The sequence below is a fragment of the Poecilia formosa genome, unplaced genomic scaffold, assembly GCF_000485575.1.
Source record: "Poecilia formosa unplaced genomic scaffold, Poecilia_formosa-5.1.2 Scaffold21, whole genome shotgun sequence".
NCBI lineage: Eukaryota > Metazoa > Chordata > Actinopteri > Cyprinodontiformes > Poeciliidae > Poecilia > Poecilia formosa.
In genome coordinates, this window is record NW_006799960.1 from 2,501,281 (window position 1) to 2,512,718 (window position 11,438).

Sequence of the window (11,438 nt, forward strand, 5' to 3'; positions counted from 1 at the left end):
ATTATTAAACATTGTGCCGTCTTAATGTCTATATATTTTGGCTACACCCTTACAAACTGTCACTGCGTGGAGTCTTGGAAAAGCTTTCTTAATCACAGCCAACACAAACAAGCCTATTTTTCTTGTGAACACCTGAACTCTGTGTCACACTGAAACAAACTACAGTCACACATCCTTTCTTTGATGTCAGACAACAATGACCCTTTCGGCCTGAGAACTGCTGCCGCTGCTCCTACAATAACGACTGTTCAAGCTGTTGTTTGGGACTTTAAAAGAAAAAGGAAGAAAAGACATCAGGAAACCTGTTCCTGTGCCTGCTCTGCTGCATGACAAAACACACTTGTTCACCGACACAAACGCACACACATCAATCAGCCTGGTGAGTCACCTTCAGGTTTTTTTGGTATCGTAGGACGACCACTGCACAAAGAAAGAATGCGAGACCTAAAAATAACAGCCATCATTCCTGTGGAATCTGCGGCTCATCCCATGTTTGGCCAGCCTGCGGGAACAGGTTTCTGTGACCTTTCTGAGTAGAGCAGGACCCAGCTGCTGTGACCTGGTTAAGTGTGTGACCTCCTAGAGCAAAGGAGCCGGGCTGCAAAATGTAAAGAGAGACATTTCTGAAGTGGCAAGCTTCTGTTTGGAAGGAGGAGCTGTTAGAAAGTGCAGACACACACACTCACTCTCACACACACACACACACACACACCCAGAGAGGCCAGCTGGTGCGTTTCGGAGAACGCTCAGCAAGCCTCTGCCGCAGCGACCGTGCTTGTCCAACATCATGCAGTGGGGGGGGGGAGAGAACTCTTGCACAACACACACATGCAGTCACGCGTGTGTTCACACCCCGACAAAACACATCATTGTCCACGTTGCTAATCACTTCATGTGCTGCCGTCTTCGACGGTCTCCTTCACGGGAATGTTTTCGATCTGACTTAGTATTCTATCTGCTCTTCACCCCGCAGTCTCCGGCTCTCACCCTCTGAAGCAACAGCCCCATAGCTCACTTATTATATTTTCTCGAGAATGTTGCATCAGCTGAACACAGATTGCATATCTGTCTCTCCTCTCCTCGGTGGTATTTTTTATTTTTTATTTTTTGCAGTCATATTAACTTCAGATTGCTTACAGTTGGTGCTGTTTACCGAGCCACGGTGGCATCCTTTATATGTGAATGCTTATAGCCCAGCGCTGCTGCAGTTTTATGGGGGTGAGTCATGTTCACATAACAAACAGGCCCTGCATGGGAAAATACTGTATCACACAGGATGCAGAGTTAAGCCGTGTGTTCAGTCCACACCTGAGGCTCTGCAGGGGGCTTGGGAGTTCAAAAGTTACAACAAAGCACACCGGCAGCAGAAAACAAAATGCGAGGCAGACACCGACACTTTGAGTTCACAGATAACGTTGTTAGTTTTTACAGGATGAATTGTGATTTATGTGAAGAAGAACAGCAAGTCACAGTGGTTTGTTGAAGCCCCGCGGCTTTCTTTTCTTCTCCGTTCCTTCAAAACCAGTAAAAGAAAAGTTCAACAGGGACGCCGCTGAGAGCTTTACGGCAGCAGGAATGACCACTGACCTGATGCCAGGGACTTTCTGTGTCATTACAAAAAGTAAATCACATCCCTTCCTTCTATGTGAAATTACATTGTGTGTTTAAAATTTTGCGGTTGCAGTTTTGTTGTGTGCTTTGCAAACCAGTATGGGTTTCCTTGTCATTGTGTGTTTCTTTTTTTTTCTTATTTTTTATTTTTTTATCATGTGGTTTGATTGCCGTTTGAAAGGTTCCCGGTATGTTATTGGTTTTATGTTGAAGTTGCGTGTGTTTCTGAATTGTTGTGCTTGCAAAATGTGGTGTTGGGTTTGCCTTTCTATTTTCCTCTGCAAGCTCCCTCAGCGGTGGTTTGGGGTGTGTTGATGTGCTGCATCTCAGCGTGGCGCACCAATGCGACTGACAGGACGGCCCTGCAGAGGACAGTGAGGGGAACCGAGAAGGATCTCCCAGAACCCCTCACGCCTGTGAGACTGCAGCGCATTTTGTTTCCCTCCACAAGTTGTTAAATCGGTGATAAGATGATGTACTTATGTTGTATCTGTTGTAGATTTTCATTTGTTTTTTTGTTTTGTTTGTTTGTTTGTTTGTTTGTTTGTTTGTTTTATACATTAATCTTTTAAACTAACCATTGCCTTGGGAATTGGGGATAACCAAATGTAGCTCAAACTCGTTTTATTTGGAAGTTTGACTCTTCAAATTAAATCCGAATCGTCATCAACCAGTCACGCTTCAGGCAAGTGTTATTATTATTGTAATTATTATTATTAACCACTCCCCACTGACTGCATAAGGCGAGCGATACGAAACGTGGCACCGTGCGTGGTGAGCTGAAAGCCGAAGCTGGTCGTGTTTGTACCTAAGAGGGGGGAAAAATAATAAAATACAAGTACAACATGGCGATGTAAGAGCAGAATATTACGAAACGCCTGAGTCAGACAACAAGTTAGAGATGGTTAATTATTGTCTAGGAGCCTGCTTAATGATGTAGGCATGATAAGGTTGACTGACACATGATCTCCTCATTCCTGGCAGCTGCTCCGGTTCTTGTTGTATCAGCGCAATCTCAGAAGTGAGCAGGAATGTGGAGACTCGCAGCGCCCTGTTAAAACTCCCTCTGCCTCATGCCCGCTTGGAGCGCCTTTCTTTTCTTTTTTCTTTCCTTTTCTTTTTTTAAAAATACGTAAGCTGGAAGGTAACAGTGGGCAGAATCATCACACAGACGGGCTGAGCTGGAGTCTATGCTGTTACTGGATTGCTCAACGCTTGTGTCACCAAGAGGCTGGACTGGTCGGGCGGAGTGTTTGAGCTCAACATCAGTGGAGCGCACTCACTCTCAACCTCTGCGAGTGAGGCGGTCTCTTTCTCTCTCTCTCTCTCTCTCTTCCTCTCTTTGTCTGTCTGTCTTTTCCCTTCTTTCTCTGTCGGAGCTTTTCAGGATTGGATTTCCCACCCCCCTCTCTCCCTCCTCACTGAAAGTACCTCTGAAGAGCAGGACGTTGGATTTTACTGTTCTGAGAAGTCTCCGACGGGAAGAAATGGAGCGCACAGTTGACATATTCTGCTAGGACGCATCTTGAACAAGTGGACTCCCTCTTCAATTTCTGAATCTCATTTTGTCCTAAATGGTGAATCGGCCCTTCAGGATGAACTTGCAGTGCAGCAGCCCGGTGGTTCCCTGCATCCGCAGAGTCGCCCACAAGCGCCTGGACTCGGACGATCAGCCGCCGGCGAAATGCGCGAGGCTGAGCGCCGATTCGGGGGACCCGCAGGGACTCCTCGGCACGTCCCCCAGCTCCCCGGTCAGCCCCGCAGCCAACCCGGTCCCCGCCACCCACCAGGGACCGTCCAGGATAGGAGCGTTCTTGCTGCTGCCCCTGGCGGACCGGGAGAGCCTCCACGGCGCGATGAACACCGACACCGGCGATGAGCTGCTGTGCAAGGTATGCGCAATCCAGGGCATTGTGCAATTTTCTTTCAATGAATGATGTTGCTCAATCGCCCGTCTGACATGTTATCTGTATTTAGCTCACTTTTTTTTCTTCTTTTTTTTGTCAGCAAATGTCATTCTCACGCGAAATCTGTTGACACTTTGCGTAATAACAGCGGTGTTGCTTAATGTTTTTTTTTTTTTTTTTTTTTTTGGGTCTTCATGAGGCCGTTTGATCAGCTGGAATAAATAACAAATAAACAGTCGCACGCCGACTTGCTTTGTGTTGTGGAAACGCACTCTCTCTCTCTCTCTCTCTCTCTCTCTCTCTCTCTCTCTCTCTCTCTCTTTCTGTCTGTCCGTCCTCAGCACCACAGCTCCATACTGTCTGTCAACTCGGTGTATTTGCATACACGTCACTGCATTACGCCAGGCTGTGACAAACACACAGAAATGCAAACATGTATGGGAAAGATGGAAAGCGATGATAGGGATGTGCCCAGATAAGGAAATATCCCTGCGCTGTTCCACTTTTGTGTGTATGTGTGTGTGTGTTTTCTCTCTCTCCCCCTTTTTCCACTGTGCATAGAGTACAGTGGATGCGTTTGGCTTTGTTGTTTAATAAAAGTTAATCGCTTCATGTCTGAGTGACTCATTCACAGAGGCGCATCTAAAAAGTTTTGCAAGAGGGTGGGCAAAATGGGGACCACTAAAAATTTATGCTGTGGCAAATCAAAACGTCATGACAGAATCTACAGTTTCATGTTATGGTTGCACTTAAAACCTATCTGTAAAAAAAAAATAAAATAAAATAATAATAATTAAAAAAAAAACTAAGACATTTAAGTTTTTAATCGGCTGACTTGATGTGTTCAAACATGTATTTTGTTGCTTTAATAAGATGTAGTGTCTTTGATTTTAAAATGCTGTGACTCTCATATTTTTTTAATAAGTGATCTTTTTGTGAGTGACTTATTCTGAAAGGGGCAGCAGGAAGGACGGAAATGAAAGTACATAGAAATATAAATAAAGGAAAATGTTTCAACTCATAGCAAATGACTTTCATTTTGACTCTTCAATTCTAAGAAAAAAAAATAGCATTATGCATGAGTTGGCTGTAATTTCAGTTAATGTATAAAGGTGTCCGGTGCCTCCATTAGCCCACAGCATGATGACACTACTGCTTTTTTTGTCACCCTTTTGTGAAACTCAGTAGATATCCTGGTTTTTTTTTGTTGTTGTTTTTTTGTAAATTCACCACTATATTTGCATACCTCACATGATAACAATCCCACTCTCTCCACTTTTCTCTAACTTTCCGCCCTGCGTCTTTGTCCCTCTTCCTCGTTCTCCGATCCCTCTGCCAGGTGTTCGACATGGGGGTGTACCAGGAGAAGATCAGAGCTTACGGCGTTCTGCCGCCTCACAGGAACGTGGCTGGCATCAGGGACATCATCCTGGGGGAGCGCAAGGCCTACGTCTTCCTGGACAAGGACTTTGGGGACATGCACACCCTCGTGAAGAGCTGCAGGCGCCTGGACGAGGTGCAGGCCCGCAGACTGTTCCGGCAGGTGGTCCTGGCCGTGGCACACTGCCACCAGGCGGGCATCGTGCTGGGCGACCTCAAGCTGCGCAAGTTTGTCTTTGCGGATGAGAAAAGGTGAGATCAACTGGACAGGAGGCTGTTTTAAGGTCGACTATGTGGGGAGATTAACAGGGCAGTTCAGGTATTAGAAAGGAAGCTCTGTTGGCATGTTAAAAGCAGTTGATGTCCTAACTCCCTTAATACTCTCATGGTGTCTTTATTTAGTGTAAATCCACTCTGATCGGCCCCTTGCCAGGGAAAGACTTTAATTTAAGTTGCAGATGGCACTTAACTCAGAAACAATGTTTAACTTTTTTTTTTCCATGCTCAAAGAAAGAGCCAGTTTATACGCACTTTTCCCTGATTTCCAATAAGGAATCTCACTTTGCATGTCTAATTTCTCACCCAAATGAATTAGAGCTGACAACCGCTGAACCTTTTTGTATGGTTCACGACTTCATTAAAGTGATAGGTCCGAATTTTTAAAGCGAACCAATTGCCGAGTTGGCTGTAATCTGCAACTTCACCAATAGATGGCCCTATATTGCACGCTTTCCTCCTTCAAGAAAGTAAAAAAAATGAATACGGCACACTTTACGCTGCGCAACGTTCCTCCTTTCCACACTGCAAATTTGCTCAAGCACATTTTTTTTATTATTATTGTAATCTTGATGTAACAGTGAGGTTATTTTGTTTGAATGGTATTAAACCTGAATGGCTGCAGTGTAGTGGCACATGCCAGTGAAAGCCCACAGCCAGCACGGCAGCAGCTGATACACACAGATCCGTGTGTTCGGATCTGGATGTGGGAACAGATAGAGTAGGAGGTTCTGTACTTGTGGAGGCAGACTGCTCAGCTTCCCAGATTTTCGCCTTCTCTGTCTGTCTCCCGTCCTCGCCTGCGACGTGTCCCTTTGTGTGCTCGCGTTCTGTTTGTTTTGCATGTGTATGTGCCTGCATGTGTGAATGTGGTGGGCGGCGGTTTTGGCAGAGCCGCGAGACGAGGCTGCTGAATGAGACGATCGTACCCTTCTGCAGGCCGTCGCATTCGAAAACATTTATTGCTCATTATTTATTAATAAATTACATCATAGCTGCGCCGCAGGAGAACCGATGGCTCCGACTGGCTTTCATTCACACTCACTTTTCTTACACGGAGGAGTAGTTCTGATGCTTTGAACCGACTCCCACACACACACAAACACACACACTCAACCCACACGTATGCTATTACTTGTGGGTGCTACGTTCCGTTCAGGAAATCACTCAAAACATTTTCCAACTAAATTATTTGTTTCATCTTTTAGCCCTCCTGTAACCCTGTTTCTTAGAAGCACCAGCTTATTTCGCTCCTCCACCGACGTTCCCAAACACATATTTCCATGAAGAATTATCATCGCTAAGCGTCTCCAGCCGTAACCTCGGGGTTGGCAGGGTCACAGTGGATGAATAAGAGCGGGGAACCACTGAGAGGAGTCGAAGCTGCTTGTGCCCCTCTAATAGCTATACCGCTGCAGAGTGATGAGTCACAGTGTATATGTGCAGAGGAGAAGAGGAGGGAGGGCTGCACAGCTCATTTTCCTCAACCTTAGGTGTTTGTTCATACATGCTGAGGTTTGAGCTAAATGACAAATAAAGCTGCGATGCGTTCTTGCGCCGGCGATTTTCTTACCAAAAAACCTCAAACACACTCACCACCTTAAGAACTTTGGCAAGGTTTTACCCACATCTCTGCAACATATACTTCGAGAAAACATACTTCCAAACATCCACAGGCATACAAGTGTGGTACGAATCTGTATGATCTCACTCTTTCCTTCGAACATTTCTGTAAAATCAGGACACCTTCGGAGCCCTGATACATAAGCTGTGATGCAATGCCCTGGCCGACAAAGCTGCTTTCCAGCCAGAGTCACGAAAAAAATTCACAACAATCTGATGAATGCTGTCCTCATTGACACGCACACGCACGAGCGGACGCGCGCATGCAGATACGGAAAAACAGAGTGCAGATGGAGGAGTCAGTTTAGGGAAGGTGAATAGTGCTGAGAAGCATGCAGAGCTTGAGTGCCGGGCCAGCCCTCCTCTCCGTGCGTCACTGATGTGGCAACAGTCATTTGAGGGTAATTATGGCACGGCTGGCGCCGCCAGTGTGGGACCCAGGTGCAGATAGCCTGGGCTCGAGACGTAGCCGGAGAGAGGAGAGAAGATATGTTCTCTCAACAGAGGGGGATGACTCACTCTCTCCACTCCTTTAACTCTCTCTGTTCTGATTCTCTTTCTGTCTCCATCCCTCTTTCTCCTTCACCGACTTATCTCCTCCACTATCTGGCTGCTTGAATATCATTTCCTCTCCGCTCCGGCCCTTCTGGCTGTCACGCTTCCCGTGGTGATCTGTTTTTCTCCTCAGCTGCTCTTTTATTACCGCTGAAGGGGTTGCCCAGATTTTGCACTAAATAGAAAATACTTTGTGACTCTTTGTCATTTTTGCTTGACAAAAATCGATTCGTGCCTTGTAAACGTTGCCTAGTCATCGCTGGGATGATGACATTTTGTTTCCCCTGAAAATGGAAAGATGCTCGCGTTCAAAGCCGCGCGTGCAGTTAGTTTATTTTATTGATACACATGCTTCTCTTCAAACAATCCGTGCTTACGTGGGCCTGAGCATTTTTGGCCCAGAACTGCTTTAGCCGTGCCGTTGTTAGTGTAAGTGTAGCCAACCTCATCAGCAGCTGTATGTGGAGCATCGGTATTAGTTACTGATTAGGTTCTTGCAGACGTTGCAGACACATTTTTTTAAAATATCGGATCACTATTAATTTATAAGAGTATCCATGCACTGAGATTTAAAAGTCTTGAAGTCTTTCCTGGGGTTGAAACAGAGCAGAAAATCTCCGGCCCACAGTTGCTCTGCTCCAGGACTAAATGCATGTGTCATTTACATGCCTAAATATAGCTAGCAGAGTGTGAATAAGGAAGGAGGAGAGTGCTGCAGTTTTATATTTATATGAGTGTTTATGTGGCCGGGCTAGTGCCAGGAAGTTACTGGAAATTTGCTTAGGCAGCTCTGTTTCTTAAACAAGAGTCGCTCAGCCGGTCTTGGGTCAGAGTGAGGTCACTGGAGGATGGTATGCAAATATGTGTGCTGCCGGTATCTAGACTGTCTGCCCATCTGTTGCTGTGCAGATTAAGGCTAAACAGAAGATGTCATAATACATAATAACTAAAGTTCCCTGCTCTTCTTGTAGGTTGAAACAGAACGGGCTCTGGGCGTCTTGAGTTCTAACGATTTCTCAAATTTGTTCCTATAGGACACACGTGAGACTAGAAAGCCTCGAGGACTGCCGCATCCTGGAGGATCCCAACAGAGACTCTATGTCAGACACCCATGGGTGCCCTGCCTACGTCAGCCCTGAGATCCTCAGCGGCTCAACGCCGTACTCCGGCAGGATGGCCGACATGTGGAGCCTGGGGGTCATGCTGTACACCATGCTGGTGGGTCGCTACCCCTTCCACGACCCAGACCCGGCCACTCTGTTTTCCAAGATCCGCAGGGGCCAGTGCTGCTTGCCGGAAGGCTTGTCGCCGAAGGCCAAGTGTTTGCTCCAGAGCCTGCTGAGGAAAGAGCCTTCAGAGAGACTAACGGCGGCCGAGCTGCTTGCTCACCCGTGGTTCCACCTGCCGCCGTCGCCACAGGATGTAGCATCGGGTGAGCAGGAGGTGAACTCGGCGGAACAGACAGTGCCATCCTTTGAAGTGGAGGAGAACGACGACCTGTTCTGTTGACAGACGCGGCTGAGAGCCTGACTAAGAGACCAAAACAGATCTCTGAGGGGAGTCGTCGTCGTTGTCGTTTTTGTACATTGGCACTTTTTAGAAACCTGTTTGTGTACTGGTATGTGTACATACAACCTCAAGCTTTCTACAGAAACTCACTGTACTGTATTCCCATGTCTTGTATGTGTTACTTTGCTAAGGGCATTGCTTACAATGGTTATTCATTGTGCAAGTTGTGCATTTTAAAACAATAGCTGGTGCTAAAAGAAATCACAATGATTCAGAATTTGTCAGATCGTTTTTAAAAGAATATTCTCTGCAGGCTTCTGTGAGTGTATCACATGAATTTTAAACCCCTCTCTCTGTCTCTCTCTTTTGCATTCATGCACCTTCACAAAGCATTAGCTGAATCTTAACTGCGATGGCCAGGGCTGTTGTCCCTCTCACTCTCTGGCCAGGCTGCGGCTGACTCAATAGCTGACTCGAGGACGGTTTGAGCTCGAGCCCGACGTCCGCGAGCAGACAGTGACACAAAGTAGGAAAGATGGTTTAGCAAGGGACTCGTGTGTCACACTCAGCGTGACACTACGGAGGTGTCTCACTGCCAATCTGGCAATGTCTGAGCGGAGATCATTTACAAATCTCACACCATGTGCAGAAGGTTGAGAAAGGCAGGATGTTGTTGGTGTAAGACTTGTCACGCTCAGTCAGCAAATAATAGTGACACCAGTTCTGAAAGAAGTTCTTGTAAATAGCCGATACAGTGGAGGAGTGAAGAAATGTCTGATCTGATCATGCAGCTGGGCACGGGCCAGTATGAAATTCTCACGCTAAAACACTGGTTTGAATTTCTGTGTATTTAGATAAAACCTCAATCAACTAATCTGTTGACCGACAGATTAGTTGATTGACAACTTGATCTAAAAAAAAAAAGGAAAGCACCATTATTGCTATTTGGAAAGACAGGATGAATTTAGTTTAATTTAAAGTGCTTATTGTCCATGAAATTACCCATTTTGCTCCTGGCTAATTCACACTAGCTGACTATTTGCTGTGCAGCTCTTAGCTGGACCATTGGACTTTTAAAACAGCATTGCTTTGTAAGAGCAGCAGCTGCCTCTCTGTTAGGTCAAGCAGCGTGGCTTGCTGTTGTTTCAAGGCTAAAAATATTTCCAAGCAGGCAAATTTTCTCTTTTTGTAAGAACGTGAAGCAGCCTTCTTTTGGTTAGCTGAGCCAAAAACGTGAGCAGAAGTAGGCGAGGGCTTTACTGCCCTGCTATACGCTATTATAACTGGAGAAAACTCTACCCACTCTGGTACTTTCTCCCAAGTGGATTTCAATCCGTAGGAACTTAATGACAGGTGATTGTCTTAAAATCGTAACTTTTTGAAACTTTGGTACACCTGGATACCAAAAAACTGGCCAATGCCAACGCTTCAGTTTTTAGGAATAAGTCTTATCACCCAACACTAAGTTGTCACGGCAGTCAGAAACAGAAAGCGCCACGTTGCATTAAAAAAAATATAAATTTCTCTGTGAAGTGGTCAAACCTGTTCTTTCGAGTGTCTTTGGAACGGTGATCAAACAAAGCCAAATAGTTGCGCCTGCATTTCGCTGTGCTTCGTAAACCGAAAGAGACTGAGTTGGTCGCAGTCTGGCAATATACGATGTCTGTTGATGAGTCAGCGCTTAAACTTGTCAGTAGAAACCGACTCTGACCTTGACTCAAGGAATTTCTTCAGACCAGTTCACTTCTTTATACTTTTTTTTTTTACTTTTTTCAATCGTTTTTTTTTTTTTGTCGTCAGGGACATGATGTACAAAGCCTAAAAGAGACATTCAAATTATTTGGTTTGTGACAAAAGAGTGGAGACTTCCAGGTCTACTTCATTCTGACACAATAGTCTTGACAACGGTACTGAATCTGGTACGTCTGAGGAGTGATTATTAACCTTCAGTTTCCGGGTCATACAGTAGCTTTATTCTAAAAGAAAATATCCTCTCGTTTGCTGGAGACTGTAAGAGGCTAGTGACAACTTGCATTGTTCCTCACAAGGAAGTAATTTAAGAGATTTACGATTTTTGTTGCTTTATATATGTAGAGTGAGTCGCTCATATGACGTGTAAAGTAAACTGACACGGGTGCACAATCTCCATATTGCACTGTGAATCATGTAGTTGTGACACAACCTGAAGGCTTCGTCAGCCCCTAGCGGTTACATGTGAGAGTTATATTCAGTGTACAAAGTGTGTAAATATGTATATTTGAAGTATATGTTGAATAATTGAATAAAGATCACAGTTTTTCATATTCACGTGACTTGTTTTTCATTCCCTCTCTCCACCTTCGCAGCTTAAATATGCGCCTTTAAAGGTTTTCCTAGAAGAAATTATAATTTTTTTTTTGAACTCCTCATTGTCGCAACCCCTTTTCTTCGTCTGCCTCTCCAAAAAAGGAAAACAAGTGGAAAAACCTTTGACCGCTCAGTCTCCATCTCTTCCTCCAACCGGTTTCTCTTCTCTGACCTTTGCGTAATGCAACATTTAACTCCTCAAACACACAAATGTCAATAGCGGGTCAATGT

General features: G+C 45.3%; 1 protein-coding gene across 1 annotated transcript; it reads left to right on the top strand.

The window, feature by feature from the left end:
* The first annotated feature begins 2,378 nt into the window (after positions 1-2,378).
* trib1 (tribbles pseudokinase 1) lies at positions 2,379-11,168 on the top strand. The gene is made up of 3 exons (XM_007547693.2): positions 2,379-3,503; positions 4,858-5,150; positions 8,387-11,168. Exons 1-3 carry the CDS (start codon positions 3,186-3,188, stop codon positions 8,859-8,861), a joined length of 1,086 nt encoding a protein of 361 aa, XP_007547755.1. The 5' UTR covers positions 2,379-3,185; the 3' UTR covers positions 8,862-11,168.
* Positions 11,169-11,438: the final 270 nt, after the last annotated feature.